This window comes from Mytilus galloprovincialis, chromosome 2, assembly GCF_965363235.1.
Source record: "Mytilus galloprovincialis chromosome 2, xbMytGall1.hap1.1, whole genome shotgun sequence".
NCBI lineage: Eukaryota > Metazoa > Mollusca > Bivalvia > Mytilida > Mytilidae > Mytilus > Mytilus galloprovincialis.
In genome coordinates, this window is record NC_134839.1 from 11,553,137 (window position 1) to 11,573,212 (window position 20,076).

The window sequence follows — 20,076 nt, forward strand, 5'->3', positions numbered from 1 at the left end:
CAGCCAGGTTTAAAGATCTTTATAAAGTTCGATAGTCGAATTTTAAGAATTCTATTTATGGTTCTGGATCTTTTTAGTATGTCACTTTCCTATGATATTTGATAAGCTATAAATAATCTTTATTTAAAATAAGATTAATGTGTCTGTACATACAAACCAAAGGATACTTGACACAAAAATATTGTCAATAAAGAACACTTGTCATACCACACAAATACTCAATGATAAACATGGGTGTATGGGGTGGAATATCATCTACAAGTTTACTGTACCTACATCAATAATCATGGGGTAAACTGGGACTTTTCTATTTAAGTGAAGCCCAGCAAGTATGAAAGTGTCAGCATAGTGTCAAAACCCTACTTGACTAACTACCAACAGTCAAAAAGACCTACTCAAATTAAAGGACAGTTTCTATGTGTATTCTCTATCCTAACAGATTCTACTCAATATAAGAGGGTCTGGATGGGGTTTACAGAATATAGAGAATAATAGGCTAAATACAAAAAATAAAGGACAAAAAAATAATGACATGCATCTATTAGTAGGGATACAAGAAACAACTGAACATACAATGTAGAGACCAAGAGTTAAGATTTTTACCTGTAAAACAAGACTATTTTCATATTCAAAAGCACTAGGTCGTCCTTCCAGGGTACTAAATGGTACACTACCACCAGTTAATGGTGAAATATCGCTATATTCATCTGTACAGATAGCATTAGCTTCATTCTCTGATGTTATTATTCCTCGTCTTGGTAGATTGTATGTCCTCTCACATGATGCACTGTAGAACTGCCATGGTATCCAGGGATCACTGTCGGTCTTTCTTTTATAAATAGCAAAACTTTCTGGTCTTGGAGAGTAGAATTTAAGTCTAATGTATGTAACTTCATATTGTTTTTCTACAAAAAAAAAAATAACAATAATCTTTCAAAGTTACAAAGACATCTACACAGATAATGCAACTTTCCCTGTTCTGAGGAGTATCTTAAACTTTATCTCTACTTTACATACAAATTTAGCATTATTGATGATCCTGGTATGACTACATTAATACTGGAACTTGCAGAAATCTGAGCATTAATCATTTATATACATGTAGCTATATATGGGGTAGGTCCCCTGTCCCCCTAAATCTATAATCGAAGCTGTTCAAAATTAATCATAGTACATTGGTTTGATTTTATGATTTATTCCCTAGATAGACACTTTTTTGTCCTAGATTCTGATCCTATAACACAAGACACTTTTTTGTGTTATATTCTGATCCCATAACACACAAGTAAGTAATGATAAAATTAAATGCCAAATATGTTATCATTAATAAATTAATAAATATCTAAAACTTTGACAATAAATAATTGTAAGTGCAGAAGAACTCAAATCTAAATTTGAGATTTAACTATTACCTATGTACAGTGTAATGTACATAGATTATACTAAGAACAAATTTACAGTAAGTAAAGAATTATACCATCACAATAAGGTCAATGTCTTATGCCAGACAGAAACTTCAGACTACATATGCCATACAAATGCAAAACATAGCTTTGATAATGGATATAGCTCTTCTAAACTATAGAGGTATAAGGGAGGGTAGAAATCTCAAAAAACATGTTTAACCCCGCCACATTTTTGAGCCTGTCCCAAGTCAGGGGTCTCTGGCCTTTGTTATTGTGTGGTATCATTTTTAATTTTAGTTTCTTGTGTATAATTTGGAGTTTAGTATGATGTCCATTATCACTGAACTAGTATACATATTTGTTTAGGGGCAGCTGAAGGACGCCTCTGGGTTCGGGAGTTTCTCTCGCTGCATTGAATACCCATTGGTGGCCTTCAGCTGTTGTCTGCTCTATGGTGGGGTTGTTGCCTCTTTCACACATTCCTCATTTTCATTCTCAATTTTACTAATATTTCTAGCTATATTTCACTACTGAACATGTACACTAAAATAGGTGCTGCATCAGATTGAGTATACATGTACACAACATATATGTATATGTCTCTTATTCTGGGACTTTTGTTGATGGTAAGACAAATTATGTACAATGTAATGAACATGCATTCTTGTTGCATCATTCTGACAGTACTTAATATCAGCTACATGTAGCTAAGTTTTCAGTAATCTGTTACTTGCATTTTTATGTAATAATAATGCATGTATACCTTCCACCTTCACCTAATAATTCAACAACAATATAATGTCATACAATCATTTTAAAATAAATATGGGAAATAAACAAAACTAGTTGCAGTTTAATTTCAATTTTTATTATTTTCAGTTTTTTCTAAAGAATATTTTTGAAGAATGGGTGGTGGGGATACAGTGGAAATAGGTGGTCATGAATTTTGAAGGATTTTATGGAAGTTTAGAGTAATACAAAATACAGCATTTTTATTAGTATTGGTCATGGACTTGAATTAATGAATGGGGGTACCAGGTGGGACCACTAATGATTATGCTGAAACTCTCTACCATGGGTCTATAGAAACACTGATTTCTTGTCCATCAGTTTAAGTCTGCCCAAATCATGTTACAAGTAAACGGCATTACAAATGCTTCTTACTCTTAGGTACACATTTGTTTGTTAAACTAAGGAAGCTTTGTATGAATAAGGTTTGAATATGAAACTTTATCAATGATGATTTTTAGATATAAATTTTTACAAACACAGCTATATTTTGTGCTATGTTTTTTTTTCATCATGGATCACTTATTCTACAATTAGAGGTTCATTTAAGGTTGATAATAATTTTATCAAAATTAAATTTACAATTTAAATAGCTATCAATGACAATGAATTAATTAAAGTTGCAGTATAAAAACAATACATAATTAGATCAATGTCAGCAAAATATAAACTTTTTTTTTGAGGGGGGATTCCAACTACATGTCCCAATCAAATGCATTGATATTCCAAAAAAGGGAGGGCAGACCCCCTCTCCCTGGATCCACCACTGTGTATCCCTGTATTCTCATGATAAAAATTTCTGATGTAACATTAAAATATTCTTTTGAACATAGAACCCACATGGTTTAACATTATTTATATGTACTGAAACAGCAGGTGTTCAGCTTGATCTTTTTTTAAATGTGTTTGGATTATCCATTACAGGGAAGGTCTTAATAGTGCAAACCTACTATCATTTTCTAATGGGATTATATGTACATGTATGCCTGTTCATTAAGGTCCTTACTTCTGCATAAAGTTTGTAATCTTTAATGAAAGTCCTGTTATTGTGTATCACTAATTTCAAATACATGTACATTGTATGTACCATATAATAACGCTTACAATAATAAACTTATCTGACAAAAATAGAAATATGTCTTAAAAAAATATTTTTTCAGAACAGAACATTTCATTAATTATATATGTGCATGTTAATCAAGATTTAAGCAATATGACTTTTATCTGAATGGCAATAGTAACAGAAACCAATGCTTAACTTTTACAGTTTATGCTAGGATAGTGAACCATATTTCTTCGCAATATTTCCTTCAATATTTGAGTATCTGCCAAACTACACAAGAATATGTAGCATCGTTAATATACAGTGCTGATTACCTAACCACACCCCACAGACACAATTTTCTGATCATTACAAACATGATGGTTCTAAACAGGTGCTTACTCAGCAAACACCATAAACATTTACACATGGACCTAATTAAACATGTTTAAAGTCAAATGTATGGGACAAATAATTTTAGCTACTAACTTTCTGAATACAAATTAAAGAAGCTGTAAAATGGTAGATGCCTTTTACAATGAATATTTTATAATTGCATTTATGCATGTTTATTTTTAATGAGGGCGGTTCCACAAATATAAATTATAAATAAATTATAAGAAGTGACTTTTGGAAAATCTTGCTAAACAGATTAAATGTATATTTTTTATGGGGTAAACCACTATACACATGTATTATATTAAATATATTTACACTTTCACTATGGACATACATGTATACATTATATTACATGTAAACAGCTGAATTCAATATATAGCATCCTTTTTAAACAAAAAAATAATGTAAAGTAGAGTTTTTATTCATTAACTGCAATATTGCATAATTTTTCTGGTTGTGTACAAAATTAAGACTGGCACTAGTAGTTCCTTTCAACACTGATACACATAAATTCTACACAGAATTTCTCACTTTACAAGGTTCTTATCAGATAAATAAGAGGTATCTATCTTGTTTAATCATAACAAAACTTGACTTCACATGCAGATGGAAATGATTTGGGTTTCTTCTACAAAGAATGAATTGTAAGCTTAACACTTACTGTTCCCCATAATTTATTTTTCATTATACAATAATATAACAAAAATGGCAAACTTTACCTTGTATATAAACATGTATAGTCCTAAATAAACTGGTTCACAAAGACAAATACAGTTTTTTTGCGATTTGCAACTATACTCATGAAAACAATTTTGTTATAATGGCATGGAGAAAAAGGCACAAAAAGAATGTTACATATTAAATTAAACAGTTACAGTATTCAAAATTCTTCTTTCTTGTCTTGTAATCACAAAACATTTTTGTGCAGGTTACAAAAGTAAATACTTTAAATGAGTTTTTGCTATCAAGAGAAAATGGAAATTATCAGCATGTGGTAGTAAAATAGGAAATCAACTCCAGAACTCTGATTAGTTACATGTACAAGAAAAAGTAACTTGTTATTAGCATTCTGATTCAATATTTCATGGATTTCTGTATCATCTGATAAAGGTGAACTTGTAGAGGACATTTTAACAGGGAGGAACATACAGGAATGATTTTTTTTTCATTTAAATGTGTATGTCAATGATTGGAATGTTGAAAATCTCCTTAATTTATCTTTAACAAAGTTTTTAATTGGGGTGAAAATACTGTCTACAATGTCACAAATAGAAGTGTTATTTTACAGATCAAATGACTTCTTTGTGTTAAATTAAGTGTCAACCCCCATAATTATAGCCCATAGAACACTGATTTGACAAATGAGAGCAATTTGGGTTAACAATTTAAAAACTGGTATAAGGCGGTTGTAAAACAAAACTACAACTAATAAAAGATAGGATTGTTTGGTTAATTCACCATTAACTTTTCTGAAAACCAGATGTGGGAATTGAACAGGATTTTATAATTATATTGAAACTTGCAAATAATGAAAGTGTCTGTGCTTTAAATTTCATACACCATTTTTACTAACACCTGTACAACATTTAATAACAAAATATTGTTGATTTATTGCAAAACAAATCCTGCTCAAAATATTGATATAATTTGGTATTAGTTATATAAAGCTAATGGAAGAGCTTTCTATAAAATTTACAGTACACTCCTGTATTGGAGCAGTGTACACATTTTTGTAAAACTGAAAGTAGATCTTAGACATATACAAATGTGCTGAGAAAATCCTGAAATTTGTTTTCAAATTTTCTGTTTTTAAAAAATGACTAAGCATTTACTATAAAGTGGATATTGGACATCTGGCATGAAAAGATGGCAAATGCTTGTTAATTATGTTTATCATGTTTAAAGCGCCTGCTATCTTTTTATTGGTTTTGACCACCAGACCAATACATGTATATACATTTTGTATATTTGTATACTTATGAAATACATGTACAAATGTATCTACGAAATGCAAGATTTCTAAAACTTGCAGAATATTAAATATTGAATCTACAAAATGTATGTACAGTATTTCAATAAAAAAAAAAAATATTTCGTTGTAATATGTCAATTATTAGCTTTTGCCATTCAGCAAAAGAAATTACATAAATCTGGTCGAAATGTACATGTGCATAACATCTTGACTGTCATTACATATGCTGAGAAATAGTATCAAGCGAAACCATTAATCCACAAACAGATCTATATTTACACACCATGTTTATTTTGTGATAATTTACTTTGTGGTGAAACATAATTTGATATCAATGTTTGTGTTTTATCAGATAATTCAGCAATGAACATACATGTTATAACCTTGCCTGTGTTTTGTTCATTTATTTTTTATTTTTTATGTTGCTAAAAATCAGGCAAACTACCCCAGGGCTGTTGTATCTTGCAGTAGAGTGTGAGCTTTACATTTGATCCATGTTGATGGCTATATTGTGATTTTGATATGAAGAATAGCAATATAAGTGTATTCTTTTACATAAACTCTTTGTTTTGTCCGGTGCAAAAAACTTATTTTTTCTTTTATACAGTCTAATTTAACCATTTATCATGAAGTTGAAAAAGTAGTAAAATTTGTATCAGTTATGCACGCCAACTAATTATTTTTGTACAGGCAAAAAAAATATATGTCTGTTTACAGTTACCCGACCGACCCTATTTTGAGTGCTGACCCTAAGCCATTTTATTTCCGTCGTAAAGTGAAAAATAAACTGAACTCTTGTTAAAAGTGAAGATAGTGTTGCCTGATACATTGTACATCCCTAAGTTCATAATCATGAATATGATATATAGCTGTTTCAAGGAAATTCACAACTCGTGTGATAATTTTGCCGCCATTTTTTCCAATCAGTAATAAAGAGAAATAATCCAACCATTAAAATTACAGGTAAACTCGGCCCATGATCAACTCGGACCACGACAAGACGAAACTACACACTCAAAATTATTTCAGAAAAAATAAAATTAAAAAATAAAATAAAATGAAAATATCTACCCTATTTTCTTAAAGCATGCAACCTTAAACAGACATATATTTTTTTTGGCCTAATGAGTGTCACTGAAAATCCTCCTGTATCATGAACAACTTATGTAATAATTAGCATGATTACCTTCTCTTTTGATCTGTGCCTATCTGCTTCAAGGCTGTCTTTTACCTTGAATGCTTGATAAACTATATTATCTTACCACAGCAAAACTAATATCAGCTGTGATACTGGAAGGGAGATTTGCAATATATAAAATATTTCGACAGTATTTTTAAGCTTACACAGGCTGACTGTATTTTCAGTTTATCAGATGTTTATATATCTTGATAAATGTAGGATATTGACATGGTGGATAATTTCTGGTACTGGTTTTATCTATAAATTTAAAAGTATAATTTTTTGTATCCACACATACTTACTTAAATTTAAGGTCAAGTTAACTACAATTGGATACTGAATTCCTTCTAGCATGGTCTCTGACTGCCACCATGTCCAGTTGTTATTATTGTTAAAATCCGTTAAAAAATTAGTATTATGACCGAGTCCGGCGGTACGGGAATCACAATAATGGCATTTCTTTCTTGCCCCTGTTACGCCCGTTTGCAAACAGTACTCTGTAACACGCTTGACACCACAAGTATTTGTTGCCTCTACGGGTAATCCAAATGCTGCATTTATAAATTCTGGCATGCAGCGCTGTGGCCGACCGTTAGCATCGTAACAGTCAGTATTTCTACTAGAATCGTCCGATCTTTGTCCTAAAATTACTTGAGGTAGAATCCCAATATATAAAATTACTGTTAATAAATTCATTGTGACTTTACTTTGTTTAGATTTCTTACAAACACTTAATTTATCTGAGTGAGAAATAGTATCCTTCCCTTTGTCAGCCATCATTCATCTCACCGAGTTTACATAAATTGAATTGTGGGTATAAAACTTTTACCCGCGAGATTCAAAAACTTTCTATCGGTAATTTTCTTTTAAATAACATTCATTTCTCATACATGATATCAATGTGAAACACTAGAGACATATACAGGGTTGCTACGCCAGAGATGTGGCAAATGTCCTCTAAGTTGATGAATGTCTTGTCGCATCCTGTTGATTATAATTTATGTGGTCGAGCACTATCACTTCAGGGTGCTTTCTTTGACGTCCGTGTTACTTTGGAATAGCAGTGTATATATCATTGGGAATAGTATAAGATCGTTTAACTGAGATTATTATTATTCCAGGTGTAACTGTAGGTAGGGACATACAAGATAGAAGTCGCTGCTGTAGCCCGGCTGACAAGTTGTACTTTTTATACATTTACAAGACGAAATAAACGTTTCTTATATCACATAGCGATATTATCAGATTATTACATGTCATTTTTCATATCGCATGTATTATCAGCCCTAGGTTCAATATCAGCCCAAGAACCGCATGGCTCGAGGGCTGATATTGACCGAGGGCTGATAATACACATGCAATATGAAAAATGACATGTTATGATCTTTTTATCATATGCTTAACGATTAAAAAGTTCACGGACGTCGGACCCAAAATTTGATACATTCAATATGAAATTTTTCCATCATATGCCTCAACAGAGAAAAAAAAAAAAACAACAGATTTTAATATAGACGAATCGACAAAAAAATAATTCAACAATATACATAATGAACATTGTTTGGAAAAGTCAACTTTTTTCAAGTAACTTTCTAAATTATGTTTCAGAAAAACTTAAAAAATGCATTTATTTGATATTTTTTTTTTTTTAAATTAAATTTAATTATTTTACACAATATACTTTCCAGTATTCAAATAATTGTTTTGTACACTACTTTGTAATGTTTTTCACTGAAAACGTAGCATTGAGGTGTATTTTCCGGAATTTGCCGAGTATCACCGGAATGCCATATGATAACGTTACGGAAAGGCATGTGATAACAATCGAATCGAAACATGTGATAAACTTTTCATATCAGCCCACTAAGCACCAATTCGAAAAATATGGAAAATACTTAAATTTAATCCTATTATCATACGGTAAACATCATATGTTATTTAGTCTAAGTATATGATAATGTCTAATATCAATTGTAAATATGAAGACATTCCATGCGGAAAATGTTGTTTTTTGCAACGAAAAATTAAGAAAATACGAACTTTAAAACTTATAGTTCAAATAAAAACAACAATTAAGTATAAATATATATTCAGAAGTTAGGTAAAAGTATCAGTTTATGTCCGTGTAAAATTTGAAGTGCAGTGTTTTTCTTATGTACATAAATAAACAAATACTATGAATTATAATATCAATACGATACTTTTAAAATATCATAGCAGTGTTTTTGTTACATAAATATTAGTACTTATTAGTATTAATATTAGACTGCTGTACCCATATTTTGACAATTTTACCTATTATGTCTGTTTTGTTCACGCATTGTTCATATAACATCTATCAATTTTTTTAATGAACACATCGAAACAATTTATATCCATTATTCACCCCAACGCACGCATGAAAGACGGACCAGAAAGACTTTCTAACAATGAAACTAACTTGTGCCAAAAATGAATCATACTGTCCTCGTTCAAATTGATTCGCCAAAACCTGACCTGTACTTATCAAATCTCGTTTTTATACAAATTAGACCGTTGTTTTTCCTGTTTGAATGGTTTTACACTATATATATGTATATCATTCTAGTCTACTAGAGCAGTCAAAATTCATGGTTGACATTTTTCTGTAATACTTCGATTTATCTAATCTGTTGAATTTTAGTAGGCATTCATATTTTTCCACAAAACATTCTTGAGATATTCCTCCGTGTGTGTTAACATATTTTTTCTGTATATGTGTGTATAGATATTAATGATCTTTTTGATTATGTATATATATTTCCAGTGGCGGATCTAGAAATTTTCATAAGTGGAGGCCCACTGACTGACCTAAGAGGGACCCGCTCGAGTCACGCTTCAGTGATTCCCTATATAAGCAACCAAATTTTTTTTTTCAAAAAGGGGGGCCCGGGCCCCTGCCCCCCTAAATCCGCCTCTGATTTCTAACGTCAAAAATATTTACATCTTATCTATTTGTGTTATATAAAAATATTTTTGAAGAAATAAATATATAACACGGCGCAAAGATATTACAAAGATATGCCAAAGATTACAAAGATATTCCGTACTGGCTTTACAGTTTCAAGATTTTTTTTAATCACAGGGCTCGGATAGATGTATAAGTACGAAGCCACGTTCAGTTATTTTACCTTATTAGATAAAACTTATTTTTCTGATCATTGTTAAACAGTCTATTCATTTGGGAGGCTTAAATATGTAGTTTCTGTTGCAATTGCCCTACCGTTGTAAAATTTAAAATATTATACCAACTTTGATCGGTTATGGCATTTTTTTTTTTTTTTTTTTGAAGACTGCCCTCCATGCAGTTATCACATCTTAACTGTCACAACCTTTGGAAATTTAGAGTTGTGTCAGTTCACATCGCAAATAACCATTTTTATTTGGCATATCTTTGTAATCTTTGGGCCGTGTTTGGAAATTTTAAAATTGTACCAGCGTCTGTGGTGTCCGCTTAAATTGTATGAACGTTCAAGATTTTGATAATGTCTTAATTTGAATATATTGACATGATTAATTTGACATCGTGCTATTACCGAAGAAGGATATCTGTTATCCGAAATATCTAATATTTGTTCATTTTATTGTTATTTAATGGCCAGTGATGTTGTACCTTTTTTGACTTGTTATTGTTATATATTATATTTTGTAGTGAACAGAATCATATTACATGATTCATCGACCTGTAAGATTACTCGTTGACTATTTATTCAGTCATTTTATATCTATCTATCTATATATATAGATAGATATATATATATATATATAGAGAGAGAGAGAGAGAGAGAGAGAGAGAGAGAGAGAGAGAGAGAGAGAGAGAGAGAGAGAGAGAGAGAGAGAGAGAGAGAGAGAGAGAGAGAGAGAGAGAGAGAGAGAGAGAGAGAGAGAGAGAGAGAGAGAGTCTGAGGCTACTCAATACTCAATTGGTATCTTCAAAGTTTTGGACATTTGTAGTTTTTTTATTTGTTTGGAATATTTATTTTACCATTTGAATATTTATTGCCAAGAGTAATTGGGAACCGTATTGGATTGGATTGTTTGAATGAATGTTTTTTTTTCCATTTAAGCAAGGATTTGTATAGTATACAAATCCTTGAATTAAGTAATGATATTTTTTGTCTATTTCGATATTACCCATGTGAGTAGGCTATAGCAGTGTGACCTATATTGCATTAGAATCTAATAGGTTGGTAGACTATTTACAGTAGCCGCATTTAAATTCCGCCATTTCATCATCACTTCAATGATAGAATTATAAAAAAAAAAAGATGTGGTATGATTGCCAATGAAACAGCTTTCCACACGAGACAAAAATGACACAGAAATTAACAATTATAGGTTAACGTACGGCCTTCAACAATGAACAAAGGCCATACTGCATAGTCAGCTATACAAGGTCCCGAAACGACAATGTAAAACAATTCAAACGAGACTCACCTAACGGCCTTATTTATACAAAACAATTAGTCGGTAAAACCATATGATCGAAAACAATGGACTAAGCAGGTTAAGAAAGTCAGGATAAAGAATTTCACTAGTCCCATTTGCTTGTGAAGGCGTATGAAGGTTTCACTGGTAGGATCTGGTAGAAGTTAACTTATAAAGATAGAAGGTAAAGCATTTTTTTCGGTCTAATCAAGGATTTGTAGTACTATACAAATCCTTGGTCTAATAATGTATATATCGTTATGTAGTTAAAAAAAAACAACAAAGTAGATGGAAGAATAGATTATTAGAACTCCAAAGACTAAACTTCTAGTTGTACCATTGAAGTACAAGTTTGAAAAAAAAGAATCTACTAACGGACAAAATTTTGGGTAACAGCCTCTGTTAACGAACAAGGAAATAGTGTAGCAAACAGTTGTCTCCCATTAAAAGTAATTTGTATTTCCGGTTTCTAGAAAAAAGCAGACGCATCGAGTTAAGGATGGGAAAGACCATTTTAGCGGACGAATCAATCCAGAGCTACATAACAGAACTTCTCAGTAAAGGACAGTGGCAACTTGGACTTATTATAGGACATGTAGGTTGTCATTCACCTGTCATTTCGTTAGCGGAGTCAGTACACCAGTACACATACCTATTTCAAAAATGAGAACAGCTGTTCATATATCCAGATATCAACGTATCTTAAGATTTCTCTGCAAGGATGTTGTTGCCAAGAATATACTTCAAATACTAAGTGACAGGTTAATGTACTGGTCACGTATCAGATACTATCAGGAATTTGTAGTTTTCTCTAATAATTTTTGACAGGAACCCGTAAGATCATATTCTTAGAACTTTAAAAGGGTTACCCAAAGATATTTGACAGTGTCTGGGTGAGTGAGCGTTTCCGGAAGAGTAGTCAATTTGGCATTTGTAGGCTATGCATCACCACATTTGCTTTTATAAAAAAATGTATTTCGATTGGGAACAAAAAATTAAGAGGAATATACACAGAAATTATTGGATTTTGTGAATTCAGTTAAGAGAATGGCAAATGATTTTTTTAATTTGTATTCATTAGATTCACACTGAAGCTGGGAACAGTATATATCTAAAGGGAATTGAATCTGATAAGCTTTTCAGTTTGAAATTGATAAAATCTCAGACTTTACAAGACTTCACGAGATTTTATGGATATTGTAAGGGTCTGACTGAAAACTATTGAAACTGCTCAATGAATTAACAACCTAATTTCCAATCCTAGATAAATACAAGTTTTCCATAAAGTAAATAGATTTTGTAATATGAAATGACAAAAATAAGTGTGATTTATTTTATCATGTTTATGTAAAATGTTTTATAATGGTTTGTGAATGCAATTGACACCATTTTTGTAGAGCCTTGAAAAAGCGAGACATAGCGATCTTACATTCTGTCAGCGTCGACGGCCGTGGCCACAAATATTCACTCTGTGGTTAAAGTTTTTGAAATTTTAAAAATTTTCTTAAACTATACTGGATTTCTATATATATATATAGCTACCAAACTTGGACAGAAGCTTGTTTATGATCATAACATACAGACAGAAGCTTGTTTATGATCATAACATACGGACAGAAGCTTGTTTATGATCATAACATACATGTAGTATCCAGAAGTAAATTTTACAAAAATGAAATTCCATTTTTTCTGTACTTTACTTATAAATGGACTTAGTTTTTCTGCCAGAAATATTACATTCACTCTGGTGAAAGTTTTTAAAGTTTTAATAACTTTCTTAAACTATCCTGGGTTTGTACCAAACTTGGACAGAAGCTCGTTTATAATTATAAGATAGTATCCAGAAGTAAATTTTGTAAAAATAATATTCCATTTTTTCCGTATTTTACTTTTAAATTAACTTATATTTTCTGCCAGGAAACAATACATTCACTCTGTGGTTAAAGTTTTAAAATTTTTTTAAATAACTTTCTTATACTATTTGGATTTGTACCAAACTTGGACAGAAGCTGGTTTATGATCAGAAGCTAATATCAAGAGGGAAATTTTGTTACAATATTGTACCTGTGTATCCATATTTTACTTATAAATGGACTTAGTTTTTCTTCCAGTTATCATTACATACAGTCTGCAGTTAAACTTTTTAAAACATTTATTAGATTCATAAACTATTCTGGATTTTTACCAAACTTGGACAGAAGCTTCTTGCAATCATGACAATCAAATGATAGTATCAAGAGGAATAATTGTATTGATTGTTTTCCTCATTTTTGTTGCGCCTTCGAATAACAGCAAAAGTAGGCGAGACACCAGGTTCTGCGGAACCCTTACAAATTTTTTTATTACTCCGTTCCCATTCTTTACATTTCTGCGATATAAATGGATGTGATTATAATTAATTTGAAGTGACAGATTACAAGTTCATTACCTGGGAATCACTAAAACTTTAATACATGTAGTTTGAATGAAATTTTATTGATATCTGAAATAATTATAAGTATAATACTAATAGCAAGGAAGTTTTAAACACATGTTAATTTCTGTATGTTTACTTATCCTGTCTCTATTGACTATGACCCAATGATGAAATTGGTTACAATTATGTAGTCCTGTCAAAATTTAAACTATTATTTGATATAAATGCACATTAATAGAATAAAGTTTTACTGAATTTGAAAAAAATCTATGTGTAAAAACAAATATTTGCAGCAGTTATAAAACCAAGCTGAAAAAAAACCACAACAATACTGGTATAACAGGGTACCATTCCAAACTAAAATAATCCTTTAAATTATTGTTTTTCGTGTTAAAATTTAGAAAATCAAAAATTCTGAGCTGTTCTTGTCTGTGGTACCATTTTGACAGTCGGAATAACACTTCAGGTTTTAAAGATAAAACATTGCCCTCACTAGAAGTTTTTTTTAGCTATGTGTGCGCTATAGAAATGGAATGAATTTTCAGAAAGGTTAAAAAATCTTTTAAAAACAAAGCATTTTAAATGTTTTTTTAATTGGAAGCACTGAGTTGATACTGATGATGGTGGAAAATTTCCCCAGAGGGTTTTATCATTTAAGCGCTCAGTACTTTGGCAATAACAAGATTTATATACACAGTGATATTGTTTGCCTCAAATTACAGCCGAAATTCGGCCTTTTCCCCTAGAGAAATTTCCCAATTACTAAAAAAAATGGCTTAAAATTCCTCCCAAAATGTTTTACATTTTCCCCAAACAGTGATGGCATTGGTAGTAATGTTTGTAAATATCGTACTCATGTTATTATTTTGATAGTAGAAAGCACTTTTGAGATCCGGTTTTCTGATCAGAATCATCATGGTGTTTGTAACACATGAAGTTTTCAATGCATTAAGTACCATCATTGCTTCTGTTTCTTTCCCCTCTCCGAAAAGTACCTTTCAGATTGAAAATGTCTGACAACCAAAATATACATGAAAAAACAGTGCAAAAAAGACAGCAAAGGTCAGCAAAAAATCGGAGATGTGTTAAGAATGAAATATACAAATTTCCCAATTTCAATACAAAATATTCATTTTTCCCAATAAAAAACGGTAGAGGTAGTTTTGAAAAAAGACAACAATATCACTGATACACTTGTGTACTTTTGTATTATATTTTTATGAAAATACTTAAATTTTATAAAATCACATTTTTGTTGAGCCTGCAACTTTTATTGCAGAAAGCTCTACATAGGGATAGTAATCCGGCGGCTACGGCGGCGGGGTTAGCTACCTTCTTAAAAGCTTTATATTTTAGAAGGTGGAAGACCTGGATGCTTCATACTTTGTATATATATATATTGCATATAGATGCGTCATGTTACAAAGTTTCCGTCAGTCACATGTCCAATGTCCTTGACCTCATTTTCATGTTTCAGTGACTGCTTGAAAAAAAAGTTAAGATATTTGTAATGTTAAATTCTCACTTGTTATAAGTAATAAGATAACTATATTTGGTATGTACGTAGCTTGCAAGGTCCTATAGCCTGTCAGACAGTTTTCACATGACCTCAACCTCATTTCATGGATCAGTGAACAAGGTTAAGTTTTGGTAGTCAAGTCCATATCTCAGATACTATAAGCAATAGGTCTAGTATATTCGGTGTATGGAATGATTGTAAGGTGTACATGTCTAGCGGGCAGATGTCATCTGACTAGACCTCATTTTATGGTTCAGTGGTTATAGTTAATTTTTTGTCGAGCCTGCAACTTTTATTGCAGAAAGCTCGACATGTGGATAGTGATCCTGGGGGCGGCTACGGCTGCTGCGGTGTTAGCTAACTTCTTAAAAGCTTTATATTTTAGAAGGTGGAAGACCTGGAGGCTTCATACTTTGTATATAGATGCCTCTTGTTCTGAAGTTTCCGTCAGTCACATGTCCAATGTCCTTGACCTCATTTTCATGGTTCAGTGACCACATGAAAAAAGTTCAGATTTTCTGTAATGTTGAATTCTCTCTTATTATAAGTAATAGGATAACTATATTTGGTATGTGCGTATCTTGCAAGGTCCCCATGCCCGTTAGACAGTTTTCACTTGACCTTCTACCTCATTTCATGGATCAGTGAACAAGGTTAAGTTTTGGTGGTCAAGTCCATATCTCAGATACAATAAGCAATAGGGCTAGTATATATAAGGTGTACATGTCCAACTGACAAGAGTTATCTATGTGCTAGACATGGTATCTGAGATATGGACTTGACCACCACTGAACCATGATCTATATGTCATCTGACTAGACCTCATTTTTATGGTTCAGTGGTTATAGTTAAGTTTTTGTCGAGCCTGCAACTTTTGTTGCAGAAAGCTCGACATAGGGATAGTGATCCGGCGGCGTGAGCTAACTTCTTAAAAGCTTTATATTTTAGAAGGTGGAAGACCTGGAGGCTTCATACTTTGTATATAGATGCCTCTTGTTACGAAGTTTCCGTCAGTCACATGTCCAATGTGCTTGACCTCATTTTCATGGTTCAGTGACCACTTGAAAAAAAAGTTCAAATTTTTTGTAATGTTGATTCTCTCTTATTATAAGTAATAGGATAACTATATTTGATATGTGCATACCTTGCAAGGTCCTCAGGTCTGTCAGACAGTTTTCACTTGACCTCAACCTCATTTCATGGATCAGTGAACAAGGTTAAGTTTTGGTGGTCAAGTCCATATCTCAGATACTATAAGCAATAAGGCTAGTATATTCGATGTATGGAAGGACTGTAAGGTGTACATGTCCAACTGGCAGGTGTCATCTGACCTTGACCTCATTTTCATGGTTCATGCGGTATAGTTAATTTTTTGTGTTTTGGTCTCTTTTTCTCATACTATATGCAATAGGTCAACTGTATTTGTTGTATGGGATGATTGTAAGGTGTACGTGTCTAGTGGGCAGATATCATGGTTCAGTGGTCAAAGTTAAGTTTTTAAGTTTTGGTCTTTTTATCTAATACCTACTATATGCCATAGGTCAACTATATTTGGTGTATGGAAATATTTTATGATCTTTATGTAAGTCACGCAGGTTTTATTTGACTGTGACCTCATTTTCACGGTTCATTGCACAGTGTTAAGTTTTTGTGTTTTGGTCTATTTTTCTTAAACTATAAGTAATAGGTCAACTATATATGTTGTATAGAAGCATTGTTAGCTGTATATGTCTGCCTGGCATGGTTCATCTGACCTTGACCTCATTTTCAGGGTCCATTGGTCTTTGTTTAGTTATCTTGGTTAATAGCTTGTTGTTCGGTGTGAGCTAAGGCTCCGTGTTGAAGGCCGTACTTTAACCTATAATGGTTTTTTTTTAAATTGTTATTTGTATGGAGAGTTGTCTCATTGGCACTCACACCACATCTTCCTATATCTAATGTTAAGTTTATTTGACAGTTGTAATAAAGCTTAGCTTTATACTTAGGCCTATCAACATAATATCAATGATTTAGTATAGAAGGCGATACATTTCAGCGTGTGCACTCTTGTTGTGTTTTGGTCTGTATTTCTCATACTTTAATTATGCAATAGGTCTGCTAGTACTATATTTGTTGTATGGAATGATTGTAAGGTGTACATGTCTAGCGGACAGAGGTCATCTGACCTTTTATCCCTCTCATTTTCATGGTTCAGGGGTCAAAGTTAGGTTTTTGAGTTTTGGTCTATTTATCTACATGTAATACTACATGCCATAGGTCAACTATATTTGGTTTATGGAAATGTTTTATGATCTATATGTCAGTCGTGTAGGTTTTAATTGACCTTGACCTCATTTTAACGGTTCATTGCTCAGTGTTATGTTTTGGTCTGTTTTTCTTAAACTATAAGCAATAGGTCAACTATATTTGTTGTAAGGAAGAATTGTTAAAATTTCTGTCTGGCATGGTTCATCTGACCTTGACCTCATTTTCATGGTTCATTGGTCAATGTTTGTTATCTTGAATATCTTGGTTAATGTTTAGCTGTCATGTTGTAATAGAGCTTTATATTTAGGACTATCAACATAATATCAATGATTAGTAAAGAAGGTGAGACATTTCAGCATGTGCACTCTTGTCTTAATAGATATAGGAAGATGTGGTATGAGTGCCAATGAGACAACTCTCCATCCAAATAACAATTATAAAAGTAAACCATTATAGGTCAAAGTACGGCCTTCATTGAACATGGAGCCTTGGCTCACACCGAACAACAAGCTATAAAGGGCCCCAAAATTGCTAATGTAAAAACATTCAAACAGGAAAACTAACAGTCTAATCTATATAAAAAAAAAACCGAGAAACAAGAAACATGTATAAATTACATAAACAATCGACAACACACTGTACATCATATTCCTGATTTAGGACAGGTGCAAAAATTTGCAGCGGGATTAAACATTTTAATGGTACCAAACCTTCTTCTTTTTCTGAAGTAATAGTATAACATCACAACATACATGACATAGAAAAACGCACGATAAAATATCAATTGGAAGGCTTATACATATATTAACTCAATAAAAAAATGTCAGATAAGATCAATGATTTTTTTTTAAATGACCAGCAAGGCTGCTTGACAGTGTTGACAAAACCAGGACAAGTATGCCTGTCTGAGTGATATATACATGTAATTTTGCTTCCTTTTAAATTTTCAGTATTTACAATATTATTTATTTCTCTTGAAAAATAAGAATTGTTAATTTAATTTCAGTTTGCTCAACAGAAAGATTTTGCAGTACGTTTGATTTGTTCACCAGAACCAGTAGAAGATGAAGCCAGTGAAGAGGATGAAGAACCAAAAGAGAAAAAGATTAAGACACCACAAAAACCAGAAAATATGGCAGATAGTGATGAACGTTGGATAGCTACACATGCTCGCCAGGTTAGGACAAATGCAGATGTCTCAGTTAAGGTGGTACTCAACACTTTAACTAAAATTAATTTGGCTCGTTTAATTTTCTTAAAATTTTGTCAAAGTATTTACTTTGACCCTTTTACAAAAATATGAACATTTCAAAAAATTTGAACCAACTGTTTTATCAGAAAAATTACTCTGGTTATATAGCAGTTTGACAAACACTTATTTTGATCATTGAGAAGCTTGATATTCCCTTTACAACACAACATAATTAAAACGTTTATCAGATTTTACAGAGTTATCTTCCTGTAGTGTTAGGTACCACCTTAATGATGCGCTTCTGTTAATATAGACAATGCAATTCTCTATAGGACTATAGGAACTCCTTCTCACAGCTACAACTGAAACACTTTTACTGTGAAAAAATTATATCCTTTTTAAGTATTATTTTTTTCCAAGGTTACACAGGCAAATTTTGTTCACGTGAAATTAACGTTAAATTAACGTAAATTTCACGTGAAAAAATTCACGTGAATTTCACGTTAATCGAGCTTATACGCGTAATTCACGTGAAATATTTAACGTGAATTTCACGTGAAAAATTTACGTGAATTTCACGTGAAAGCTCGATTAACGTGAAATTCACGTGAAATATCTGATTCACGTGAAATTAACGTGAAATATTTCACGTGAAATTCACGTAAATTGAGCTTTCACGTGAAATTTACGTGAAATCTTTCACGTGAAATTCACGTTAATTGAGCTTTCATGTGAAATTCACGTGAAATGAGCATTCACATGAAATTTACGTAAAATTCATGTGAATTGAGCTTTCATGTGAATTTTTCTATATTATTATTAAACTTTAAAATATCCATATCATTTGACAGTTCAGCATTATATATTAGGCACACATCATGTTCTCTCTTATATTCACTGCAATGATTCATCTGTAGATCTATAATATATGATACTTCTTCCAAATAAACTAGTTTATTTGATGGTTATTCCTAATGTATACAGTACAAGTGTGTAAAAACCAAACATTAAGTGCACAGACTTGGATTACTTTCCTGGTTCTAAACATTTTATTATATTAGACCTGTACATAAATATTTGTAATATATCATTTAACAACCCTAACAATAGTGCAATATTATTTAAGGAAATAGTCGAAAGATTTATGGATTGTGGTCATTTAAAGAAGATGTTTGCACTGATGTATTATAACATTTGAAATGATTTTTATCATGTACAAATGTATACATAGATGTATAAGTCATATTGTGTGGTCATCAGTTATGACAAAAACCAATCATATTCTGGATAAGAACTATTTGCAAAAGATGCCAATTGTTTAGATGGTTTTGAAGAAATAACTAGTTCACCTCACCACATATTCATGTACCCATTTAAAGTCAGAAACCTTTTCAGTGGTTGTCTATAATCTCATCTTAATTAAAAGAAAATTATTCAGAGAATTTGGTGTTGATGGCAGCTCTTGACT

At 31.9% G+C, this 20,076-nt stretch overlaps 2 protein-coding genes across 2 annotated transcripts in view; one reads left to right on the top strand and one right to left on the bottom strand.

Annotated features, from left to right (window-relative positions):
- The window catches only part of LOC143062891 (laminin subunit gamma-1-like), a 42,513-nt gene extending 34,929 nt beyond the window's left edge, over window positions 1-7,584 (bottom strand). The window contains exons 1-2 of the mRNA XM_076234707.1: window positions 7,091-7,584; window positions 604-905 (exon numbers count right to left, since the gene is read on the bottom strand). Coding sequence (XP_076090822.1) covers window positions 604-905; window positions 7,091-7,568 — 780 coding nt within the window. The 5' untranslated portion in view covers window positions 7,569-7,584. The remainder of the gene's footprint in view (window positions 1-603; window positions 906-7,090) is intronic.
- Window positions 7,585-11,671: 4,087 nt separating this feature from the next.
- Window positions 11,672-20,076, top strand: part of LOC143062893 (protein odr-4 homolog) — a 49,670-nt gene continuing 41,265 nt past the window's right edge. The window contains exons 1-2 of the mRNA XM_076234708.1: window positions 11,672-11,829; window positions 18,423-18,593. Coding sequence (XP_076090823.1) covers window positions 11,734-11,829; window positions 18,423-18,593 — 267 coding nt within the window. The 5' untranslated portion in view covers window positions 11,672-11,733. The remainder of the gene's footprint in view (window positions 11,830-18,422; window positions 18,594-20,076) is intronic.